The 26,886-nt window shown below is 41.4% G+C and overlaps 1 protein-coding gene across 1 annotated transcript in view; it reads left to right on the forward strand.

The window, feature by feature from the left end:
- AHR (aryl hydrocarbon receptor) overlaps positions 1–26,886 on the forward strand; it is a 53,294-nt gene that overhangs the window by 16,044 nt on the left and 10,364 nt on the right. Inside the window, exons 3-9 of the mRNA XM_080974670.1 lie at positions 13,085–13,194; positions 20,479–20,568; positions 21,624–21,747; positions 22,100–22,230; positions 22,936–23,138; positions 23,938–24,047; positions 25,397–25,538. Of these exons, the coding sequence (XP_080830796.1) occupies positions 13,085–13,194; positions 20,479–20,568; positions 21,624–21,747; positions 22,100–22,230; positions 22,936–23,138; positions 23,938–24,047; positions 25,397–25,538 (910 nt within the window). The remainder of the gene's footprint in view (positions 1–13,084; positions 13,195–20,478; positions 20,569–21,623; positions 21,748–22,099; positions 22,231–22,935; positions 23,139–23,937; positions 24,048–25,396; positions 25,539–26,886) is intronic.

The following is a 26,886-nucleotide window of genomic DNA, read 5'->3' on the forward strand; positions in this document are numbered from 1 at the left end:
TTTTAGGAGGGATTATCATGCTTTTTAGTAAGTGATTTGTTGAGTTAAATCATGCTTTATTTAAAAGGGTTGTGATGCGCTTTTGGAAAATAGGCTGTATTTAAGGATACTAGGTAATCGGATATGTACTTTCTGTGAGTATGTGCTGACATTTTGTGGGAGTTCTTTTTACCTGTGCTTAGCTTTTAACTTCATGTTTAATTATCTCAGATTTCCTAAAGCTAGGGCTAGGCACATAAAACTTGTTAAAAATAGATGTTAAACCTGTCCTGTCGTGTTAGTTCAGTTGATATGTAAAATCAGTGCTAAAGATGGGGGAAAACATCATTCTTCAGTAGTCTTCGTATTGACTACTCCAAAATGAATAGCATTTCTCTGTCAGCTTTTAGGTTTTTATTAGCAATTAGTTCTTCTTAAAATGATGAGCAGCCAAAAGCCTGAATTCTAGGTTTAAAGATTTTGTAAACCATTAAATGAGAGCTAGAAATCACATATTGTGTTTTAATACAAAACTTAAACTGAAAATTACAAAACAATTTATTGTAAGCTTTTAAAACTTCAAATGGCTTGTTCTCCCAAGAGAGAACTGTTTATTTGCTTTTTTGTCTATATGACATCAACATAGCTTGTAACACAATTCAAAAAGCCACAGTATCTATTCATACAGAAAACCCATCTAAAAATCTGAATAATATTATCTCTGTAATCTTATGCTTATGTACTTTGAAGTGAGTGGCCTTGAGTTCAGTGGTGCTTCCTCTCAGATTTGGTATAGGATTGTAGTCTTAAGTATATCAGTAGAGACTGAGCAGCCTTCATTTTAAAATCTAGAGAAAATAAAGAAAACTTTAGTTTTCCTTTTCCTAAAATGCTGCTATTCTGAAAATGTGGCAAGTCTTTAAGATGTCACAGCACTCTGATTGTTTTTGCTGCAAACTCAGGAGGTAACAAGGCTACCCATATTGAAATAATTTCTTAATGTCTCAAGGCTGTACATGTTTGGTAACTGTGCTTTCAACCTATACTTTGGGCAATGTATTTTCCCTTTATGACCACTGCTTCAAATGTGTGCTATATTTTTATATAGCATGGAATTCTAGTATTGCAGTGTCTTTCCAGGGGGGTCTTGGTTTCAAACAGTGTGTGCTTTTAGATGGCCTCGAGCAATTCAGTCTCTCGGTCTGTTCCCAACTAGAAAAGAATTCTCCTAAAGATTGAAAGAATATATTTGCGCACTTTCTGGTAACACAGGGCTGAGGTGACACCTTTGTGTTCTTTCCAATACACTGAGAAAGCAGTTCCTAGAAATAACAGGGAGGGGATGTCATGTGCTCACTGAGGCTGCAGTTTTTCAGTTCCCTGTTTACTCAAGTGTCCAGTAGAATAATTGCAAGCTTGGGATTTTCACTAGCAAAGAATTAATGAATGCCTGTTGTCCATTTCCTTTGTAGTTAGCAGGTTGAATTCTTCTCTCCAAGAAGATAGCAGGTCAGCGGCTGTAGACTTCATATGTGGTTATTGTTACGTGGCTAAGTGCCTTTATATATATGAGGGATCTGTTCACACTTTTCCACTGGTGCATGAGTCTTGGGCTTACTTTATTCCCATCCATCCCCTTTTATGGTGAGGAGGAGGAGAATGGAGGCATTCACTCCTTTTAAATTATACATAGTTCCCAGTTATGCCCAAATTCAGACAGCAGTAGTTTCAGAATAAACCATGTTTTGAAACCAAGACTTGATGCCAGTATGTTATAAGTCATCTGGCCTCGCATCAAGACTTGCTTAAAGAAGGGAGATAGTTGGGCTTCAAATTGCAAAAACACAGCATCAAAATGTCTTTTTTCAAACTTAACACAGCCTAGATATGTAGTATACTAACAAGAATGGCATTTATACAAGCTCACTCACCTGCATGCAATTTTTTGTCACCTATGGCTTCCATGTGAGTGCTTAAATCCAAGGCTGGTGTAACATTTAATGAGCTTAATCTGTTTTTAAGAAGTGTGTTTGTATTGCTCAAAAGTACATGGGACATGAGTTTAAAGGGCTAGTCAGTAGCCAATATGTCTCTGCCAAATTCTAATACAAATGAAAACATGGTTTTAGTAATCGCTGCAAGAAACATTATTTTACTGATATTCCAAATACTCTGCCTTAGTTTAAGACACCACACATCCATCAGGTAGACATTCTTTGATAAACATAAAAGACTTGTAAAGGATTTGAGTTTAATGATACTGTTAGAACACCCTTTATGTAGCTTAAGTGAGAATTCAAGGCAAAGCATATTTTTAAGATCAGATTCTTCTGCATGACTCAGCAACTACACTTTGTTTCTCACAGAAATTCCTGTTTTCTTGTTTTGATTTCATCAGAATTCCGATAAGGAAGTAAGGCTTTCTTAAATACCGGAGCTTTGTAGATGTTTACAGTTAAAGCCATTTATAACATAATATGTTTCCCCTATATAAACAAATGCTCCATTTTTGCAAAAACAAACACTGCTTTGTGAATTCTCTCATGAAGCACAAGCTGAAGAATAGTTGCTTGGTAAATAATCTTAGATGTTAAAGTAGGCATATACTGGCAGTCACTCATTCAAATAAGTCATTCAGCCACCAAAGGTGATTTGTTTGGATATGAAACAGGGTTACCCAAAAATAAGGCAGTGCATTCCTCATGCTTGGACTCCCTAAGTATGCAGAACTTTATGTGTTCATAGATAAAATGAGAGTCCTAGAAAGCTCAAAACAAATGGCCTGACAAAAATACCTGAATGTATTGCATATAACCTGGATTTTTCATAAATTGTACTGTATATACAATGTCTATTAGAAATTGTAAAACAGAAAATTAATAAAAATTATAACATAAAATAAAAAGAATTCCAGTGGCAGGGCTTGTCCATGGTTCACACCAAGTCCTGAATGTCTGGGCCAAAGTTATTCTAACCCAGTGCACACTTGCTGAAGGGAGTAGTAGCCTAGATCATCTTATTCCACAGTTAGTGAAGAATAAAACTCATTGACATCAATCACTTAGGATTTCATAATGACCTTGTGGCTGTCTGAGGATTAGAGGTTACTAGCTGGTGGAAATTCTTTTGAACAAAAGAACAGTAATGTTTCCTGAGTCCCTAGTGTCTGATAGAAATGCCTTAAACAATTATGTTCTAAATCAGAAAGGGACAATAGGAGAATCAACAACATTCATAATGATGTACACTCTAAAATTAGAATTTTACATGCTAATTTAAGATTTGCATAAACACCTTGATCTCTAGTGAGAGCACTGTGGTGTATATTTCCCACTTTTATGCAAATCTCAAGTTCTGTAAGCATCTGGAATGAATAAAATGCATAATTATGAAACAGATCAGTCTTTGCCACTGTGAATGTTATTTCTTCTGGCAAATTGTAAGGATCCTACTGTGTGCAACTTTTGTTTAACCTCATCTTAAAGGGGTGAGATGCGTGACGCTGCAGGCTTGTAGGTTCAAATTGATTTCCTTTCCAAAAATTAATAAAAGGTGCACATGTTGCATTTTGATGAAAATTTTAATCAATCTGAAAGACTCATAGTATATACATACTTCGTAATCTAATGAGGTAAGTGTTGGTTATCTAAAGTACCTAAAGCTTTACAGCTTTTTGCCAAGTAACTATTTTTTTCTGAGCTAGAAATTCACATGGATGTTGTCTATTGTATTGAACTTCACGACTGTTTTTCTTGTTCATTTTAGCATGTTGTATGAATTTGTCCTAATTCTCAAAATTCATAATGTCATTTTGGCACAACAAAAATTGAGCACGCTTGGACGGTAGTACATTACAAAAATGCACATATGTTATACTAGAAAAGAGACAGCTTCCTATATGACTTGCCAAAAATATGTAGAAAAAAGACAGAATGGAAAGGTTTTTATTTTTGAGCTTTTTGACGAGATGGGTAGAGTTTTATTCGCAATGCAAGTCAAATAAATCTAAGTATAATTGCTGAGTTCTCACTGTCTTAAGGATAAGGGCCAAGCAGTGCTGACTTCTGCCTAATGTATGTGAACACTATGTTAATTTCCGCCCCCATTTGTATGCTTTTCTAATTATGCTATAGAAAACGGTTAATTTTCGTTTGAGTTAAAGTACAGCAAAAGTTGCCATCAGAGGAAACGCTCACACATCAAAATGCAACATGTTTTTCTGAAGATCCTATTTAGATCTGGACATAATCGTGGAGAAACTTTTTACATTTACAGATGGTGTTAAATAGTGAATATTTCTAGTAGCCAGAGCCCATTTCCTGAACAGTTATAATTTTGTGGTAGATTCTGAAGGCAATTTTAAAACCTTTGATCTGCTTGCATGTATGGAAATGGTACCACTTAGTGTGTGGTTACATTTCTAGAACAGAATTTCCAAAGCGGATAGATCTAGAAATTAAAGCCTTTAGTCACCAATATGAAGTTCTGCAAAGACTCCAGTGCATAGCTTAAGAGTCTGCAATGACTTATTTCATCTTTGGAAACAACTCAGCATACTCATATCTACACTGAGCCATTATTTTTCAAATCTAATTAGTCACCAGGATCTGGACATTTTACTAAAGTGTGGAAAAGCAAGCCAAGTTGTGGTTCGAGGACCCGAACCCCGGCCAGTGGAATGAAACACAAGGACACGTGATATAAGGTTAATGGGCAAGAAAAGGCCACAACTTTATTGATTACATCAGTGAAAAGGTATTGGCTTAGGTATTGGATGTCTAAAACAAGGGGGTTTATTCACCAGTAGGTGGAGCCTGTTGATGCTAATCCAACTATAGGCTCTCCCCTGATGTCACCGAGGGTCGTGCCATGGCCTCCCGCCAAGCAGGCATCGGACAGAATACACGACCGCCGGGTTCCTTTAACAGAATACCCAAAAATTGAAGGCGCAGGCGATGGCCACACCTAGCCCTTCGACACCACAACACGTTATTCCAATGCCTAACCTACCCACCAATACCACGAAAGTTGTGACGATTGCTACGAGGTAGGCGAAAAAACCAAAAGGCCTAATGCCAAATGGAAAAATTCCTACCAGGCCCCCCGGACAACCAGGGCGACCAACCTAAGGTCCATAGCAAGGCCAAAAGAAAACTGGAAACCCTGCTCTAAGGGAGTGGAGGGTGGGTGACTCGCAACGGGACGACAAAAGTGAGGGCTGGAGGCTGTCGCCGCAGCAATTCAGGCTGCTGTACACACCCCCTTGAAGGCACCTGGTTGGGTGCCTGGCCGAGGGCGTGGGCACCAGCCAGGTGGGTGGGAGGCAGGGGGTAAATGCCCCCTGCTTGAGGCGGAGTCCGGCTCCCGACCACAACCACTCCCCTCTCTTGCAGGGAGGAGAGTCTTTCTCCAACAGTGTTCCTTATTTGTAGTCTGTTTTCTCTTGAACACCTTAATGGTAGGCACTGAACATCAAGTCTCTTCCTGTCTGCAGATCCTGGCTTGTTCTTCTTCATCTGTTGCTAGATTGTGACAAAAGCCAGCCATCACAATATCTGCTCAGATACTGTGTCCTCCTCATTAGGAAGAGAGTATCAGGCATTAGTCCTCCTTCAGGTCCCCTCACCACGTGTGAACAACCAAACCTGAGATGCCATAGGTATTTGGGCCCTTTGGGCAATGCAGTCCTGTTTCCTTGCATGTGTGTGGAGGGTGCCAGTGTGACGGAGAGACATGGAGAATTCATGGTGCAGCAACTGCCTCATTCAAAGTCCTGCCGGCTACCTGTGGCCACAGTAGGATGTGAGGATGATCTCTCCCCCGCCCCATCCCATTTGGAAGAGAATTGCATAGTTTGGGGGCATGTGGTGAGAATACGGGGGCCTACACCCTCTCTTGGCAGGTTCAGTGAGAAATGTGACTTCCTGGTTTTTTAAAAAAATGTCAGCTTCCTGCATCTTTTCCCTGCACCTGTCCATTAAGTAAGCAGTGAGATTGATTTTCTTTGTATGCCAGTTCATGATTTAAACTGCTTTTACTTCTTCAAGCTTTCAGGGACGTTGTAGTTGTGCTGTAAGATATTATAACTTTTCTGTCATGCTGGGGGTGAGGCTTGAGAAACAACGACCTTCTTAACAGTGACAAAGCCTTTCCCCCTCACATGCAACTATGGTTTAATAATTTATTGTCTTGTACTAAAGGAACACCTGCTAACTTGGACTACGCTATATAATTATAGCTTTTCGAAAGGCATCTGCATCCACACAAAAATGCTCAAAAGTGTCTGTTTAACCAATGCCCTGGAAAGTAGTTTTTCCTTTCCAAACAGAAACTATTACAGATTAAAACATTTGTACAGAATATCTGATGCACAGCACCGTAGGTACAATAAAAAATTAAAGATCTCCTTTTTCCTTTTTTGAAATGAAATGATGGACTAGAGCCTTTTCTTGTATATTAAGTGCTGAATGTTTTCAGTCATCTGTTAAAAGACATTTAATCACTCATTGGAAATGCCCCTAAAAACAGATAATATTTTGGATACTGTTGTGAGCATACGTCTTATAAAGATCTTTATGAGTATTTGCTTTATTTAGGAGGGAAGAAAATCAAGCCTTGAAATTTGGAAGTTGCTATAATTTGCAAATGAATCATTGTTTTGCATTGTGTGAAACCTTTTCTAAGTGCCTTGTTTCCCCAAAGCCTGCTATAGTCAAGATGTTTTTCTTGTGGTGGTATTAAATGGGGGAGGGGTCCAGAATTAACTCTAGCTGTTTTCCCAAAGCATCTTTTGTGTGGTGTGGCTGCCCTTCAGCCTGCCCTTCAGGTTGCCAGTTGCTAAGGTTATGAGCTTTCTTGATGAGTCTCGTACAGTCTCATTCATATTGTTGGTGGATTATTAAATATTTAGATGGTGAGTCTTAAACTCTGTTCCCAGGGTGCTTTCTCAGCCAGTATATCCTCCGCCTATTTTAAACTGAGCATATATTTGAACATTCTTATATCTTCTGTAGTGGGGGGCGGGTTCTTAATTTGAAGCTGGTTTAATTATTTTGTTTAGAAAATTGAAGTATTTCAAGACAGAATTTGTATTTTAACTTGTTTTTAATCTGTTGAAATTCTAACAATTTTTTGAAGTTGAAATGATTAGATTTAAAGAGCCACAAAAATACTACTCTGTCTGGATGAGGTGTGCAGGCATTGCCTGCTTGTCACGTCTTGTTAAATGCTTTCTTTGTGTGGAATATATACAGTGTGTTCACCCTTAACTGCTTTCAAAAACTATTCCTTGAAGAGCAGCAAGTAGAAAACTTTGACCTTTTCCATTCTTCCTATTATTTCTTCAGCCTGTTGTGTGTGTCCCCCCCCCCCACTTCATATAGAGTTCTCTTCCATAAAACAGAAATTATTGTTGTTTAATTAGCTAAGGAGAAGAGCAGATTTTCAGATTAGTCTGGAAGCCAGGCCTTATGAGAAATGGTTGAGAGAATTGGGTACGTTTACCCTGGGAAAGAGGAGATTGAGAGGCGATATGGTAGCCATCTTTAAATGTCTTAAGGGCTGTCATGTGGAGGATAGAACAAGTTTGTTTTCTCCTGCTCCAGAGACTAGAACCTGAATCAGGGGGTTCAAGTTACAATTATTATATAAGAAAGAAGATTCCGAATAAACAAGAATAACTTTCTCATAGTAAAAGCTGTTTGACTCCCAGAAAAGGTGATGGACTCTCCTTCCATGGAGGTTTATCAGCAGAGGTTGGATGGCCACCTGTCATGTATGATCTAGTTGTGATTCCTGCATTGCAGGGGGCTGGACTAGATGACCCTTGGGACTCTTTCCAACACTACAGTTCTGTGCTTATATGATATATGTGTTTTCACTGAAAGTATAATTTTAAAGCGCTTCTGTATCATGGCATGTAGTGGTTCTGACATTTCAGTGTTGTTTTGTCAGCTACCTAATCTGAAAGAGAAGTCAGTCTCCTGAAATAAACGTAAGCTGGTAAACAACCATCAACAACTTAATATTTAGTAGTCTAAAATGTCCCCCACCCCTCCTTTTTACTTAACTTTTGGAAGTTCATTGCAAATTGATTATCTTCATTGGCATTATTTGGAACAGCCATGTTATTATTGTGATTTATTTTTAAAAATATAAAAGAAGACATTTATTACTACAATTGAGAATAGGTTTCACTGAACACTGTTGGATTCACTTCTAATAATAATAATTTATTATTTATATGGCACTTGGTTGCCCCAGGCACTCTAGGCTGTTTCCAACAAATTATGAAGCCAAAGTAAAACATAAAACATTAAAAACTTCCCTATACAGGGCTGCCTTCAGATATCTTCTAAACGTCAGATAGTTGTTTATTTCCTTGGCTTCTGAAGAGAGGGTGTTCCACAGGGCAGGCATGACTACTGAGAAGGCCCTCTGCCTGGTTTCCTGCAGCTTCACTTTTCGCATTGAGAGAACTGCAGAAGACCCTTGGAACTGGACCTTCGTGTCCGGGCTGAACGATGGGTGTCAAGATGCTCCTTTAGGTATACAGGGCCGAAGCTGTTTAGGGCTTTAAAGGTCAGCACCAACACTTTGAATTGTGCTTGGAAACGTACTGGGAGCCAATGTAAATCTTTTTGGATTGGTGTTATATGGTCACAGCGGCTGCTCCCATCCTGGCAGCAGCTTCTAAGAAAACTGTAGCACAATTAAGGGCTGTAGTTCAGTGGTAGGACATTAAGTCAGATCAGTGTAGTTTTGGCCTCTGTGTATAACCCAACGAGCCAAAGCCACTCAACGAATCATGAATGGTGGTCCTTCAAGAGTTTGATAAACATTCTGTTGTTGCTGCCTGAGTACTACAATAAGCAGAGTGGTGTAAAGCACAGTTTGCCCCAATATATGGTTGGTGGACTGCCTTCAGCATTGTGGAATCATAAGTTGTGCAGTACTAGTTGTTATAGTGAGCAGGGTTCCACACAGTTAAAGGACCAGCAAGTTTCTGATGTTTATATATTAGGTCTGGAGGTCTGGTGGGGGATACGTACACACATAAACAATTGTGTACCATATACAGTTTTGTATCATCAGTATTTGGAGATGAATGTATGGTGAATGCCATCTGACAATGGGCAAGTTGCAAAAATGAAGTTGTGGAAACTGTAGCAGCCACAAATATCAATGACAGGTTTTACCCTAAGGTCTTCATCTGGATTCTCAGCAACGGCAAGAATAAGTGATCATACGATGGACTATAGTTCAGTGGTAGAACATCTGCTTTGCATGTAGAAGGACCCAGGTTCAATCCCCAGTATTTCCAAGTAGGGAAACACAGGAGACCTGCTACCAGACAGTGTAGAGAAGACTGAAGCTCTGTGTAAGACAGTTCCTGTCTTCCTTAATGTCAGGCACTAGGCAACATTTCTCATCCTTGGTTTTTTTTATTCTATCCTAAAGCAACATGCTTGTAAGTGGCACCTCTGAAGTACAGTATGTTTGACTGGGATGGCCACTGGTCTTAGTATTGTGAACAATATTTCTACAGCTTTTGGTGTATCTAATCTTCATCTGTTCTCTGTTCTTTCAGCCAGTGCTTCTTTGTACTTAATCTTGTTACTGTTCTTAAGCTTATCTCCATCAAAAGAAGTCAGCTTCAGAATGGCAAATAATATAAGCAAGTCTTAGTTTCAGCCACCAACGTGAAATATTCTATGCCAGTGTTTCCCAGAACTTCTCTTTCATTTTCTAGGACCCCCCCCCCCCCCTTAGCCCAAGTACTTTCTTTGTCAAGGAAAAAGACGGGGTGTAAAGAAATATAAAATAATAATAAAACACACCATTGCATTATAAATGCTAAATAAGCACCCTATATTAGAATTCACTAAAGCTGCATGCTATGTACAGCTTTTGTAATTTTCAATATGAACTTTAACTTTTTTTTTTACTTCCTCCATAAGTTTTCTGGAGTTGCATCATTCAGTCACAGTACAATGTCACAGTATAATACAAGTGCTTTAGTTTTCTTTAATACAGACCAAGATTAAATCATTTTCTTTCAGTCTTCAAAGTTAGAAGCTACAAAAGGACTTAGGTATGCACTCAGGTGCCCTTAACACTGAAAGCATGTCACGTTGCTTTTCAAATTTCCCTGAGTTTAAAAATCAAAGTTTGATAAGGTATCCCACAGATGATAAAAACCATCACCTGCATGCCCAAGAGGTTTGATAAGAATCAAGTGACAAAATCTCCTGAAACCTTCAAGTGTGTGTGAAGATGAGACCTTACGAAGGTGGCAAAATAGAGAAATACATGCACACTGACCACTGACACAGACTACAGTGAAGAGGAATAAGTATTTGTTTTCATTTGCTTTGTGTTTACATTAAGTCCATCCTCCATTACCATACCAAGTTAATCAATGACTAGGGAATGATGGATGGTTTGAGACTACAATATGATTGGGAAATAGAGAAGCTTGTGCTGGTAGCCTTAGCCTCAGTGGTAATCAAACGATACTTTAAATGTGAAAAAGTTATTTTGCTTGGGGTCAGTGAAGATCACTGGTGTTCTTAAACCCTTTTCAGGTACCATTTCTCATAGAATCATAGAGTTGGAAGAGACCACAAGGGCCATCGAGTCCAACCCCCTGCCAAGCAGGAAACACCATCAGAGCACTCCTGACATATGGTTGTCAGGTTCTCAGCCTACTTAGATATCCTGCCTCCTGTATCTGCCCCTCTTGACCATGAATATTTTTATGCAGAGAAACCAATTTGAATTTAAAGTGGCATAAAATGTCATTCACAGAATGTCTAAACAATTTATGACTGTTGAGGGCACATCTTTTTCCTGTGATAGAATGCTTTAAGAAAATTGCAGTTGAAAAATTCAGTGCAACTCTGTTCAGTAGATTATAATATGCCTTTGTTTGCAGTAGACTCCTATTGTTTCTTACTAACAGTGGTGGTATTCTATTAGTGTGTAGTAGAATTTAGTAAGCCTGTAAGCTATCTAAAATATTTGTGCTTGAACTGGCAGATTGGATTTAATGCGCTTGAGTTTTAATTTTTGAGAAAACCAGGCTATGTGCAGAAAATTCTTGGCCTTTTTCAATCCACTAGTGGGAGTGTGAAATGGGCTTATGCTTTTTTATGTATTTTAGTTATAATTGGGTTCAAAGCCAAATATTTATCTGTAAAGCCAAGGGTGAGACCTAGAAAAAACTTTGAATGGTTGAAGGGCAAGAGTGGTATCTCCAGTTTCTGCTCCCTCACCCCCATGAGAATGGATTTTGTGGGCTCATACAGCTTCAGTGGGAAGGAGGAGGTGGGGAAGTCCTGCTGCAGAAGCAGACCTCTGTTCACAGTTCTCTGAAACCTGCCCGTATCATTAAGTGATACAGATATTCCAAGGCGATGTGTGATCATTTTTATTTTATCCCAGCCATCAGTTTGCATGAAACTCACGTGAATGTTGTACAATCAGGCTATGACTTTTTCTGTAAGTTGCATCTTGTAAATTTGCTGCTTTGTGAGTTGAGAAATAAACCAAATATTTGAACTGCAGCGCTGGAACACAAAATGACTTCATGTATCAACATTAAGGAACGTGGTGCGTTTGGAGACTGTTTGATTAGGGAGAGCAGGTTGCCTGATTTCTCATTTTAGTTGGGGGGGGGGGAATTGTAGAGGGTGCTTCATTCAAAAAACTGTGTGTCCAGCAGCATATTACCAGTGACATGCTTATTCTCATTTTCAAATACGTTTCGTCTAATGGAGGTGAGAGAAGGGCAATGGCCTGCTCATAGAGGGGCATCCACTTCATTCACAATATCTGGCTTTATTTTAGGACTGTATAGTAGGAAGCAAATCTAGGGAAGCTGCATTCCCAGACCTGGCATTTTGGTCTCTAGGAAGCCAGAGCCCGAGACTCAGACTACACACTAAGTGGAGCCCCATGACTTTGAAACTTTGCACAGTGTATTGTTTGGGGCCTTCCTCAAGGAAGCTGCTATGTCTTATTTTCATTTCTTAATGATCTTCTGCCCCACCCCACACCTCCATGTCACCTTCCTTCTATGGAGCTTGGCTTGAAGAGAATAGATTTATTGTTCTGCAAACCTGCATTTGATGCTTCATTCTGGGCGGAGAACAAGAGAACACACTGCACCAAAACAACATGACCTAGTGACAAAAGCTAGAGAACTGACCCTTCTATATAAAAAAAGCATGTGCTTAAACGAAGACTGGAGCTGCCTACGGATTTCTTTTTAAGATGGTCTTAATTTATGTATTGCCAAAAATACAAATAGGTGTCAAATAAAAATCAAATATACATAATTCTTGAAAATTGTAGCTTCCTAGGCAGGAAAAATCAGGTCACAGAGCAGAAAACCACAATACTAGTTCCAGGCAGCCAGAATGAGTGTGTGAGTGTTTCTATCAGCAAATTCATGTGTTTCATGGTAGTTTGCCCTCAAAATGCAGTGAACATATCTGTAGCATGCATGCTTCCTTGTCTCCCCACCCCCAGTCCCAGCCATTCAGTGAAATTCTGCTGTGCAGTCACAGCTTCTTGAGCTTTTGATCAATATTCTCCAATCAGTGTTCTTACTAGCTTCACTCTTCCTTTCATTTATAGCTTAATTATTGCCAAAGCGGTTTCGTATATCTTCAAAATTATAAAACCCTAAAATTAAAAACAGTTCACTTCATTTTTCCTGTTAAATATGAAATTAATAATGCAAAATGTTGAACTAGCTTCTTCAAATAATTGCAAAGTTTTTTATTTTAAAAAAATTATATATAAGACATGCTGTGTTATCCTATTTTACAAAGACAAACTACATGAGAATTTGTAGCAGTAAGAACTGGAGCAAATACAAGAATCAATCCCTTTGTGAGAAAGCTTAATCCTATCAATGTTGCAGCATTGGATAATAGCTCTTAGAATTATACTTACTCTGTTATTTTTGGAGTTTTCCATCTTAAATAAGCATTTCCAGAATATGTAGTTTTAGAAATAGTACTTTTTTGGTATTTCGTGTTAATCAACTCAAATGATAATTTGTTCACAGAAATGTTACATTTTTATTTTTCTGCAGTTGCACTAAAATCATCCAGTTCTGCAAAGTCTGACAGAAATGGCATTCAAGAAAGCGGCAGAACTATTAAACCTAGAGAGACCATGCTGGAAGGAGAACTTTTACTACAGGTACTTGTGGTTATGTTGAAAGAATTTCTGTGGGAAATAATCTTGGAACATGGGTTTAATTTGCTTCATTCATCAATAGAAGCATAAGCAAAAACTTTGCATCTATTCCAGTTACCACTTCAGGCTTTTCTTTAATCTTTTTCTATGATCTAGAACATAATGCCTTACTATGTATAATGGATTGAGCCAGAAAATCATTGTTTACTAGCTAAGCCTTGTAAGTAAGTCTACAAAAGTTACTAGGCTACAAAAAAATAATAATGCACTAGTCAGCTAATGGCCTGCATTTCAGTTTTGGCTACAGAACAGGGAGAACCTTCTTCATGGAAATACAGGCTAATAAAATTATTGGCTTTAACTGGCAAAGGAAGGATGGAATGGCCCACCCCTCTTCCACCAGTCTAGTGCATTTATGTCCTAGTCACAGAGGAAAAGACTTTCTTTCCTCAACCTTTAGCATAAATACTAAGCTGACAGGCTAGGATAAATTTGTCCATCTTCTGTCAGCCCACTCACTGGCCTGTATGGATTTCCTTGTCACCTATGATAACCAAGCAAGTTGTTAAATACACACTATGTTGCTCATTTTGCTTATTTGCATAATTTAATTTCCTAGCTTCTTTAAAACACTGTCCAGAGTGAATGTTAGTATTTTGGGCTTAAATCAAACTAGTAAGTTGGGATCTGAATTACAGGTTTTTAGGTCCTCAGCTCTGGACCGCATATGTATTTTCAAAATCCCATAATTAAAGCATTAAGCATATAACATCATAGGTGTATCTTAATCTGTAAATGTGTGCAGAATCCTTTGATGCTTTATAGTAACACTACCTGAAAGTGCCCAGTGTTGCCTGGGAATCTAAGAAACTAAAACAGATTGAGATTTTTAAATGAATTGTGTAAGTTGTTAGTTTTGAGGGCTGTGCTCAGCCCCCACCCCCTGACACAGAGCCCTGATCTGACCTGGGGGACACCTGACCAGATTTGGTCCTGAATCCATTTTGGGGTGGGACTAATGTTTAATTAGCAGGCATGGGGAAGGAGGGACTGCATTTCCTTTTCCCCTTTTCCTGAATGCACTGTAGAGATCAGGAGAGTTGTCTCCTGCTGGGTGTTGCTTAGACAATGCATTCCATGCAAGAAATAAACTAATGAAGCAGACCTAGTAGCTAGCAGGGCTACAGCCTTGGTGCATGATTCCTTCAGTGTTGCTGGCAGCTGGCACCTGACACCCAAACATAGACAAAAACCGACTCCATTTTCATGGGAACAGTCATGTCAAATTGGGTGACAGTATCTTGAGTTGCCCAAACCCAGGCAAAACAGCCAGCCAGATGGGTCTAAACCTCTTCCCAAGAGATATAGTAGATGTTAGATTAGATGATGGACCACATTTTCTTAGATGCAATTTCTAAGGTAACATTCTGTCAGGGAACTGCCATCGGAAGGAAGGGAAGTGAAAGGGCTCACACAGGTTGGGAGAGACTCAGCAGCTGAAGAGGGAACCAGTAGGGGGAGAGGAGCTGGGCTGAGGGAAAGGGAGCTGGAGGGATGGCTCAGAGACACTTCCAGCGAAAACAGTGGGGAGGTTTCAGGACCTCCTGTAGGGACACCCACTCCTCGCCGGAAACTGTCACGCAGAGAGTCCAGAAGACGTGTTTCCGTTAAGGAGCTTTTATGTTGGAAGCGATTCCGAAAGCAACCACTGTCGGAATCTGCCAGCGACTGACGGAGCCATGTTTAAGGGGCTCCGTTACAGACAGAGGTTTGCAAACTTGACCAAACTCTGAGGGACTAGGATTTTACACACAAGCAGCTCATCGTCCCATCACAGCATTCCGACAGTCTTCGTGAGCAGCTTGTGCAGGAGAAGGCATCATGAGCAACCCAGCCGGAACCGGAGAAGCAGGAGCTGGAGCGGATCCAAGCCTGGAAGAAAGGTACCGGGTGTTGGAGGTCCAGCTAGCGCTGCAGACGGCGAGGCTTGAGGAGAGGAGGGCTCAGGATGCAGACAAAAAGGGGAAAGACACCCAGCTCGTCAGAAAGGTACCAGGATTGGTGCAGAAGTTTGGGGGGGAGCCCAAAGACTATCATGGCTTTCGGACAGAGATGCAATATGCCCTCAATCTGCAGTTTGATGAATTCCCTGACGAGGAATCAAGAGTGGCTTTCGTGATTGGGCATCTTGAAAAGGGGGCGAGAGACTGGGTTAGACCCCTGATGGCAGCGAATAGTGACGTCCTAAAGGACACGATGAAGTTCTTTCGCGCCATGGATCTGATGTTTTCCAGCGATATTGAACAGGGAGTGGTCCGCAGACAGTTAATGGCTTGCAAACAGGGGAGCCGATCTGTCCGTGAGTACTGGACTGAATTCACCATGTTGATCCATAAATTGGGGTGGGATCTATCGGCGGAACCCATTCAAATGCTTTTTGAAGAAGGGCTTTCTTCGGCTGTGAAAGACGAACTTTCCCGGGCGCCCAGGGCGGAGTCTATGGACCAGCTGACCAAATCAGCGCTGACCATAGGAGCGCGCCAGGAGGCGAGAGCATTGGAGAGGCGGGAAGGGAAGGGGGAACGTTGGAAGGAGTTCCGCATTCCAGACATTCCAGAGCCAACTTTCCCGCCGGCAGAGCCGATGGAAATCGGAACAGCGCGCGCGCGCGCAGTTTCAAAGCCCAGTGAGGGGGGAAAGAAGGAGGGAAAAGGCGCCCGGAAATGCTATCTCTGCCAACAGCCAGGTCACTTTGCCAGAGTCTGCCCCCAGAGGAAGGAATGGCAAGGGATGGTAGGAGCTGTGGAGGGAAGAGAGGAAGAAATACCGAAGCAAGTAAAAGCCAACGCCTGGCTGCCACCGTCGGGGCACAGCAGTCAGGCCAAAGAGCAGTGAAAGTGCCCACGCCAGAACCTCCTAAACCCGCCCTAGTGATAGAAGTGGCGCTAGAGCTGCCAAACGGACACCCTCTAAAGATAAAGGCGCTGTTGGACTCAGGCAGCTCCTGCAATTTCATGAGCAAAGAGTTTGCAGCTGAACACCAGATACAGACGATCCCTTTAAGCAACCCCCTGCAGGTGACCACGATCGATGGCAGGGAGCTGTTGGGAGGAGAAGTCAGCTTGCAGACCGTCCCAATGATAATGAAGGTGGCAAGGCACACCGAACTGATAGCGTTTAATGTGGCCACCTTGGGAGGAGCTCCCATTATATTGGGGATGAGCTGGCTAGCGTTACATGATCCGCTGGTGGGCTGGCATCAGAGAGTGGTTTCTTTTGGTTCAGCACATTGCTTAGAACACTGCAAAGAGGGAAAGGGTTTGGCAGGGGCCCAAGCCACCCTAGCAGGGACTGAAGTAACGGAGAACGTGAAGGTACCACGACAATACGCAGATCTCCGCGACGTCTTCAGCGAAAGGGAAGCTGACCAATTACCCCCGCATAGACCCTTTGACTGTCAAATCAATTTACTCCCTGGGGCACAGCTCCCTGTAGGCAAGCTGTACGCCATGTCAGACAGAGAGATGCAGGAGCTAAGAGAGTTCATTGACAAGAACCTGAAGAGAGGGTTCATCAGAGAGTCCAGGGCGGTGGGGGGCAGCCCAGTGTTTTTTGTGGATAAAAAAAACACGAACAAGCCGAGGCTTGTGTGTGACTTCAGGGCCTTAAATGCAGTGTCAGAACCAGTGGCTTTCCCTATGCCCAGGATTGACGACATTTTGACAAGGGTCAGGAAGGGAAAGATTTTTACTAAACTGGACCTAAGGGGGGCGTACAACCTGATACGAATAAGGAAGGGGGATGAATGGAAAACCACCATGTTCACCCCTTTGGGGGCATTTGAATATTTAGTTATGCCCTTCGGCCTACAAGGAGGCTCCGCGTGCTTTCAATCGTTTATGAACCACGTCCTGGGGCCTTTGCTTTACAAGAATTGTGTGGCCTTCTTAGACGACGTGTTGGTGTATTCTGAGAATGAGGAGCAGCATGTGAGAGACGTCAGAGAAGTGTTGAGCAGGCTGCAAGCCAACCAGCTGTGGGTGAAACTGGAGAAGTGTCAGTTTCATACCAAGGAGGTGGAATTCCTGGGGTATCGCCTGTCAGACAAGGGATTGGCCATGGATCCCGGCAAGGTCCAGGCGGTGCTGGAATGGAAAACACCCAAAACAAGGAAGGATGTGCAGAGGTTCCTAGGATTTGGGAACTTCTATCGTAAGTTCATCCGAAACTTTGCCCACCTGACGGCGCCCATTACGGACTGTCTCAGCAGTAAGAAGAAGTTCGTTTGGACTGAGGAGGCGGAGCGAGCATTTGAGGAACTAAAAAGGGCCTTCGCCTCGGAACAACAACTCCTGCATGTGGATTTACAAAAACCGATGAGAGTGGAAACTGACGCATCAGACAGAGCGATTGGGGCGGTGCTTCTGCAGCCAGGGAAGGAGGAGTCAGAGTGGAGACCGTGTGCCTTTTTTTCGCGAAAGCTGAACAAATCCGAGAGGAACTACACGGTGTATGACCGAGAACTACTAGCCATTCATGAGGCGTTCCGGAGATGGAGGCACCTGCTAATTGGCGCACAACATAAGGTGCAAGTGTGCACTGACCACAAGAACCTAGAGTATTGGAGGACGGCACGAGTGCTCAACCAACGGCAAGTGAGATGGGCCCAGGAGTTCTCCAAATTTAACTTTGAGATTTGTTACGTGCCAGGCCCAGAGAACATTAGGGCGGACGCTCTCTCACGCAAACCTGAATATTTGGAGGAGGAGGGAGCACCCGAAGAGAGACATGTCATTCCAGAGGACCGCTGGGTGTGTGGGGCGGCATTGGTGGGACAAAGAGAACTGGTAGAGGAAACAGAGAATGATGAATACGCCCAGAATAAGCTCAGAGGTCTTAGGGGTGAGGGAGAGGAACCAGGGGGTTTCGAGGAAAGAAATGGAGCTTTGTATTACAAAGGGGCACTGTATATCCCTGAAGGAGACTTAAGGGGGAGGGTACTCAAGCAGTTGCACGACAGCCCCACGGCGGGGCATTTTGGACAACACAAAACCATGTGGTTGGTCACCAGGGAATTTTGGTGGCCTAAGGTGAGGGAAGATGTACGGGAGTATGTAAGAGGGTGTGAGCAATGCCAGCGAGCCAAAGGGGAGAGGCGGGCACCGGCGGGGCTATTAGAACCCTTACCAACCCCAGAACGACCTTGGGAGGCAGTGTCGATAGATTTTATGACTGATCTGCCGAAGTCCAAGGGGAAAACAGCCATCATGGTGGTGGTAGACCTACTAACAAAGATGTGCCACTTTGTAGCCTGCTCGCATGCAGTCACGGCGGAAGAGACAGCGAAGTTATTTGTAGAACACATTTTTAGGTTGCACGGGGTGCCATTGAGGGTGGTCTCAGACCGAGGAAAACAATTTACTTCCAGGTTCTGGAGGAAGCTCATGAGCTTACTGCAGGTGGAGGTCAACTTTTCGACTGCCCGGCACCCTGAAACCAACGGGCAGGCGGAAAGAGCAAACGGGGTCCTCCAGCAATACCTGAGGTGTTATGTCAATGACAGAGAGAATGACTGGGTAGAAAAGTTGGCGCTGGCGGAATTTGCCTACAACAATGCCGAGAATGTGTCCACAGGGATGAGCCCCTTCTTGGCTAATTATGGGTGTCATCCCAGGGCTTTCCCAGGGGGAGAAGGGGAGAGATGGGGTGTCCCGGCAGCCGAGCATTTTGTAGAAGAAATGGAAGCAATCCATCGTCAGCTCCAACTCAACTTAGAAAGGGCGAAGGAAGAATACAAGAGGCAGGCAGACAAGAACCGAAGGGAAGGTGAAACCATAAGGGTGGGAGATAGAGTGTGGCTGTCAACCCAAGGGTTGCCGTTCAAAGGAGGTTGTAAGAAATTAAGACCCAGGAGATTGGGTCCCTTTGAGGTCATTCAACAGGTCAACCCAGTGGCTTTCAGGCTCCGGTTACCCAACCACATGAAACTGCACCCAGTATTTCACAGGTCGTTACTGTCACCGTATGAGGGGGGACGAGAAGGGATGGCCACTCGGGGACCGGTCATAGAAGAAAGGGAATGCAGCAGCCATGTGGCAGAAATCCTCGACGCCAGATGGAAGGGGGATCAGGTGGAGTATTTGGTAGCGTGGGAAGGAGAACCGGAGTCAGAAAACACTTGGGTAATGGCAGAAGATATCAATGACGAGGTATTGATAGAAACGTTCCATCAAAGGTTCCCAAGGAAACCTCAGCCTGTGGAGAGGTTCCGGAGGGAATACTTTGGGACCACCGATGAGGAGGAGGAGTTGGAAGGATTCTCGGAATCGGAAGGGGAAGGGGAGATGGACTCTGAGGAGGAGGAGTACTTCGAGACCAGGAACCGCAACAGGTGGAGAGAAGTGTTCGGGACATCGGAAGATGAAGGAAGTTCATTCCGGGGTTTTGCCTCCTCACCGCCCGTAGAGGAGGGGGCGAGAGGGGATGAAGGGGGCCCTGGAGGGGAGGTGGATGTCAGGGAACTGCCATCGGAAGGAAGGGAAGTGAAAGGGCTCACACAGGTTGGGAGAGACTCAGCAGCTGAAGAGGGAACCAGTAGGGGGAGAGGAGCTGGGCTGAGGGAAAGGGAGCTGGAGGGATGGCTCAGAGACACTTCCAGCGAAAACAGTGGGGAGGTTTCAGGACCTCCTGTAGGGACACCCACTCCTCGCCGGAAACTGTCACGCAGAGAGTCCAGAAGACGTGTTTCCGTTAAGGAGCTTTTATGTTGGAAGCGATTCCGAAAGCAACCACTGTCGGAATCTGCCAGCGACTGACGGAGCCATGTTTAAGGGGCTCCGTTACAGACAGAGGTTTGCAAACTTGACCAAACTCTGAGGGACTAGGATTTTACACACAAGCAGCTCATCGTCCCATCACACATTCCTATGAAAGGGTCATTGAACATTAACATTATTACACAAGTGTCTTTGATTTAACTTTGGATTTAATTTTCACATCATAAAACCCTTGGACGTTAGTATTGCATGCCTAATGTACTAGCAATCTCACTCATGGGGGTTATTGTAGATTTTATGTAAATGCTTTGAAAATCGAAAACTTAGTCTTTAACATGGTATTCTGCTGCTGATTTGCTGTTTGGTATTGGCCAGAATAATAAGTGTGGCTATATTAACTTTTTTCCTGTGCTTCTTGTAATATATATTAAATTACATTTTTAAATCCTCTTTTTCAACATGCAGTATCAATGTATTTTTCAAATTAAATTTGTTGTTGTTCTGTCTTCAGGCATTAAACGGCTTTGTGCTGGTGGTCACGTCAGATGCACTCATATTTTATGTTTCTTCTACAATCCAGGATTACTTGGGTTTTCAGCAGGTAAGCACTTTTTCCTCTTTCAAAAAGGAGTACTTTCAAAGTTTCGGGTCTACTTCGTGTATCGAAAGGCAAATTTATTTGTCATGGTGGCTTCTAGAGGAATCCCAGAAATGGTACCTCCCTGGGTAACAATGGTAGATGCAAGCAGCTCTTAAGGAAGCTGTAGAGAAACCTCTTATAAAGAAACTATGGCCTATTTAAAAAACTACCTCTGTTTCAAACTTCCAGCCTTCTGTCTCATATAATTTAACTGCTCCATGAAGACGCTGGGGGAGATTATATGGAGAGTTGGGCTCTGTCACTTGTTGCTATCAGTAGCTCTCTTGAGGTTTCCATGTGAATGTATGTAGGTAGCACAAGGGTGTTTTGCACCAGCCCTCCACCTTCTCACTTTCAGTGCAAAGGCCTCAAGAACAATTCCAAGCACATGTGTGAAACACAGGAAGGTCAGAAGGAGAGGGGTCACCAAGTGTTGCACAAAATATGAAAATAAGTAAATAATTTGTGTAGCTCCTGTGAAAGGATTAATAACTCCAAACAATCACCAGCACCCTCAAAAAATAATGTTCTTACTATGAGATTTAAAGTTGATTTTAAGTCCACAGCATAAATGTGACTTTGATTAGTAGACTAGTCCCTTAAAAACAAAAAAGGTAATATATTTTATTATCTTGATTCCGAATTAAGCACTACCTAACTTATATCCAGTTGTTGGAACTTTGGCTGGCACTGCATCAGTTGAATGTATACTCTAGTTAGATTTGAAATAAGCAGACCAGTTTCAACCCTGTTCAATATACGCTTATATGCTTAGCACCTTTTGGATGTATTGCAAGGATATTGTGGTCTTTGTTTTGCTCCCAATTGTACAAATAGTTTTAATAAGCAATTATGAAGGATTTAAAAAACTGGTTTTTGCTGGATTAATTCTATAGGAGTCCATTAACTGTAATGGACTGTCTTACTTAAAATGTGATGAACTGTAATCTTTGTAGCAATAAAGCACAGCAATATTACTTAGCATTTTCTTTGCTATCATTGTCTCTTGAATATAGTCTGATATTATACACCAGAGTGTATTTGAACTAATTCACACGGAAGACAGACCAGAATTCCAGCGCCAGCTTCACTGGGCTCTGAACCCTGTACATTCTACAGATTCTGGACAGATAATGCAAGGTTAGTATCTGTTAGTAGCACTAGCAAATAATTTGTGTCTGTCTTTACGAGACATATCTATGAAGAAATGTTTGTTTATAGGTATTGGGGAGAAAACTTCACACTGCATTCTCTTCTACTACCTGCAAAGGTGCTTATCTGTAACGGGGACTGATACTAATGGGACATGCATCACACATCTAGAGGTTTTCCAAATGGCAGATATTTATAAAGTGTGTTATGCCTTAGCGCTACCTCCCACTGTCATTCTTGTTTAGAATAGTATTTGAAACCTTGGTTACAAAGGGAGTTGCCATTATCATATGAACAAATGTTTGTCTAAAAGGAAGTCTTAAATGATCTTTTCATATAGGTGATAATGGCTTTTCACAGTCAGCAACATATTATAACCCAGAGCAGCTACCTCCAGAGAATTCCTCTTTTATGGAACGAAACTTCATCTGTAGATTACGCTGTCTCTTGGATAATTCATCTGGGTTCTTGGTGAGTACAGAGTTGCATTAATGTCTGGTTCACACCTAACAGGATACTATGATTTCAGATTTTTCACTCGATTTTTAAAAGAAACAAAAAGCTATCATAGCTATTCCACTTCTGAATCCTGTATACGTGAGTAGGACTATATTGACCTTGAATCGGAGCTAGCAAGTGCATAGCCTTAAGCCAGGCATAGACAAACTTGGCCCTCCAGCTGTTTTGGGACTACAACTCCCGTCATCCCTAGCTAACAGTACCAGTGACGTCGGTTTGTGTTCCTGCGCATGCGCGAGTGCCGAAACCCGGAAGTAACCCGTTCCGATACTTCCGGGTTCGGTGCGGTCCACAACCCGAAAACGCGCAACCCACCTCATTCGTATCCCGAGGTATGACTGTACTTTCAAAAGAATTGTTTAAACAATATAAAAAAGTAATCTGCATATTTGCATAAAAGTAACTACTTGTGAAATAACAGTAAAGGGATTCACTCTCAATAGTGCATGATGCAATGGCTGTTCATCAAATTTCTTAATTTAAGATTCACTATCCTTTCACATGATTGGTTGTCCCATAGTAAAATTGGGTAAACTTGCTCTTTTGGATGATGTTTAAAATATACAGTGGCATAGCTTATCACAGCTATATCTAACAAAAATGAAATTGTATCTAAAAATATGGCATGAGGTTATAACCGGTTTTCTTCTTTTAAAGGCCATGAATTTTCAAGGGAGACTAAAGTTTCTCCACGGACAGAACAAGAAAGGAAAGGATGGCGCTTCTATATCCCCCCAATTGGCTTTGTTTGCAGTGGCTACTCCACTTCAGCCTCCATCCATTCTTGAAATACGTACCAAAAACTTCATCTTCAGAACTAAGCATAAGCTAGACTTCACACCTATAGGATGTGATGCAAAGTAAGTGCAAGGTTATCTGAGAATAATTATACACTATAGCTGAAATTCAGAAGTACAGGTTAAAGGTGTAATATATAAGTCTATGTAGCCCCGGTGGCAATTGTTCTGCATCCTTAGTCCTTACACCCTTTCCACTGAAGTTCAATTAATTACCTCTTCTAAATAAGTACAGCTTCATTCATGATCTTCTTCATCTTTAATGACCAAAATGTACATATTTCAGAGAATTACTGGTCAATAATGAATTTAAGCAAGATATGGGACACTCTTCTTCTATCATCATCATCATCATCGTTTTTTATTTGTATGCCGCCTTTCCATAGTTAAAACAGTGCTCAAGGCGGCTTACACCATGACAAGATTTACATAATTACCAACATAACAAAAGTCATAAACAATAAACAGAGCACATCAGAAGGTATACAACAAAATGGAAAACAATTTCCACATAAATCATAAAATCTAAAACTAAAAAAATACAACATTAAAATCAATAACAATTTAAAATGACATGGATAAAAAATAAAAACAATTTTAATTTTTTAAAAAACAATTTTAAAAAAGGATCCACTGATCAGTGATACTGGCCTACTGTACTTATTGTTATTATTATTTTTATTATATTGGGCAACATTTAGCTGTTGCGAATTGCCGAGTAGTTGTTGTTTTCTGCTTGTTCAGATTTTCAGTGGGAAATTCTGATTTTATTTTGGGTTTTGTTTTATTTATTTTTCTTCAAGCTCTTGAGCTGTGAAAGGATTGCATAATATGTTTAAAATGTTTTAAATATCTTTTGCAGAGGCCGAATTGTGCTGGGTTATACTGAAGCAGAACTCTGCATGAGAGGAACAGGATACCAGTTTATCCACGCAGCTGATATGCTTTATTGTGCTGAGAATCACGTCCGAAGTAAGTGCCCTCTTCTGCTGAGCCATGAAGCAGAACAAAGTGTGCCAAAATAAATTCAGAAATGTATCCAGAATTAACCTTATTGTTTTTCTAATAAGGGCTTTTTTCTAGACATGTCCTTCGACCAAACATGTGAGCTTACGTTGGAAGAAGCAGTGTTTAATTTTCCCATGTGGATTCCTTTAGCTTCATTCTCCATGTTCCTGTCACATCCTGCTCTTTGCACTTCCTCTTCTCTGCCTCTCTTGCTGCCAGTTCAGCAGTTTTCTCAGGCAGATGGAAAAAATCTCTTCAAAGTAGTCAAAGTCTAAATTTAGAATGTTTTCTGACCTTGATGTATTTGAATCCCTTTGTCACAAATTTTGACCATCTCTATAGCTTCTGCTGAAGGGGTTTACTCTTTCTTTGTCCTATATAGAGTTTTATTTGAGATGCCTTGCATTCTCCTTTCCTTGCTGAAAGCTTTTTTAAAACTACAGTTTCCATTAATGTGGGAAATAACTTTGTTTTCTAAAAACAGTTAAAATATTCCATATTTTTATCCTGTTTAGAGACACCCCTTCCCCCAAAAATACTGAAAATTTTTACATAAGTTGCAGTTGAAACCTCTAGGGTTCCATAGCTGTTATTTCTGTTTACCTATGAAATATTGGCCATATTTGTACATAATACCGACCCATGGTTTAGCATGTTATGTACAATTTGCAATGAACTTGGGCTTGCATACTTTCTTTTTCTTCTCCTATACAGCTAGGAAGATAATTTTGGAAGCTTTTATTGACAGATTTAGTTAACCAGAATTTAACACTGACTATGGTCAGTTTAAATCAAGCCAGGTTCAAAACATGGTTTTCTGAAGCCAAATTGTTTAAACTAACCACAGTTAGCATTTACCACAATTTCATGACTGTACAGTGCAGGGAAATGTGATTTGCTAGAAGCAGAACGAAAAGTTTCAAAAGCTATTCCAGCTATACAAGAGAAGGTCTATGTCCAGCACACAATCCTGAGACTTAATTATGCTTGTACATTCTCAGCAAACAATGTTTTAGCCTGGCATGCAAATGCAGTCATTGTGTTGTTGAGAATAGAATACAGAACAGTAGGTTGGATCCAAACTTCGTCATATCTACAGCAAACCACTGAAATCAATGGGACGTGAGTCAGTCATAACTAAAGGCCCATTAATTTAAATGGATATGCATTTGATCCTGAAAATTAGCTGGACTTAACCTTTTAAGTAGTTTTGATTTGATTAGTTTGTAAGTTCTATGGAAATAGGAATGCCAAACTTTTTATTGGGCATCATTAAAGATGCTTCTCTCTTTTTTCCTGCTCAATTTTTTTAGTGATGAAGACTGGAGAGAGTGGTATGACTGTGTTTCGACTTCTTACCAAAGAAAATCGATGGGCCTGGGTTCAAGCAAACGCACGCCTGGTTTACAAAAATGGGAGACCAGATTATATTATCGCTACACAGAGACCTCTTACGTAAGTAGCCACTGACTTATAGAGACACTGCAGTTGGGATGATCTAAGGATATCTTATTCAAAACAGAGATATATAACAACAAAAAGTTTGTCCTATGGGGAGAATTCTAGTCCTGTACTTCCTATCCTCCCACTAAAAGCATTATCTCCCTATGGAGCAAGTGCAGGCAAAATGCTGGCTCTGTGATTAGTTATGAGAATCTTGACAATGCCTGCTTACCCCTTAACCACAGTTAATCAGCGCTTCCTTTACATGGGATCTGAAACAATGCCTTGTTTGGTTTAGAGACTTGCTTAATGTTGTTTTGTTCTTCTTTTCTCTGTGGGTAGTTTGGCCCTTTTTACAGGGCAATATGTATTTAAAACAATTACATTAAACTTTTTTAATTGTTGTGGTGTTGCTGTATGAGTTGGTAAAGGTAAAGGTAAAGGGACCCCTGACCATTAGGTCCAGTCGTGACCGACTCTGGGGTTGCGACGCTCATCTCGCTTTATTGGCCGAGGGAGCCGGTGTACAGCTTCCGGAGGTCATGTGGCCAGCATGACTAAGCCACTTCTGGTGAACCAGAGCAGCACACGGAAATGCCGTTTACCTTCTCACCAGAGCGGTACCTATTCATCTACTTGCACTTTGACTTGCTTTCGAACTGCTAGGTTGGCAGGAGCAGGGACTGAGCAACGGGAGCTCACCCCGTCGTGGGGATTCGAACCGCCGACCTTCTGATCGGCAAGTCCTAGGCTCTGTGGTTTAATCCACAGCACCACCTGCATCCCGTATGAGTTACTAGTAACCTTCAAAATGGGATAAGGTGGGTTAATAATCTTATAGACTGAAACCCAAAAGAAGTACATGTTAGAGGCTTGCATTAGCCCAGTGTGAAATTATTTGCTTTTATTGTCTCTGAAGAATAACTACAGTATCACAAGCTGCTTTTAACTCTACTCAGTTTGAAAAAGCTATTTCCCATACATCAAGGGGAACTGTTATTAATCAGAAAGGTTTGATGCCCCCTGAGGTGCATAGAACTATCTTCACTTTTTTGGATCTTCGCCTAAATACAGAAAAGTAAATATTATGTAACATGTTTCTGTGAATGACAAAATCATTTAAAATACTTGTGTGTCCTTTTAGTTGTTATTCTTGATTATTAATGATGTTCAGAATATTCATCATATTATTGAATGTTGTTTATAGATACAGGATTGGTAGAATTTCTAATCTCCATTAGCAAATAGTTTTGATATAAAAATTGAACTTAATGACTAGGATGCAGAGTGTCCAGTCATCTCTCCCTACCCTTCCCTGTGCTTTCAAAAACATTTTGCCATGTGGAATTGGCAGAAGCTA

This window comes from Podarcis pityusensis, assembly GCF_964106645.2.
Source record: "Podarcis pityusensis genome assembly, chromosome: 12".
In the NCBI taxonomy this organism is placed as follows: Eukaryota; Metazoa; Chordata; class Lepidosauria; order Squamata; family Lacertidae; genus Podarcis; species Podarcis pityusensis.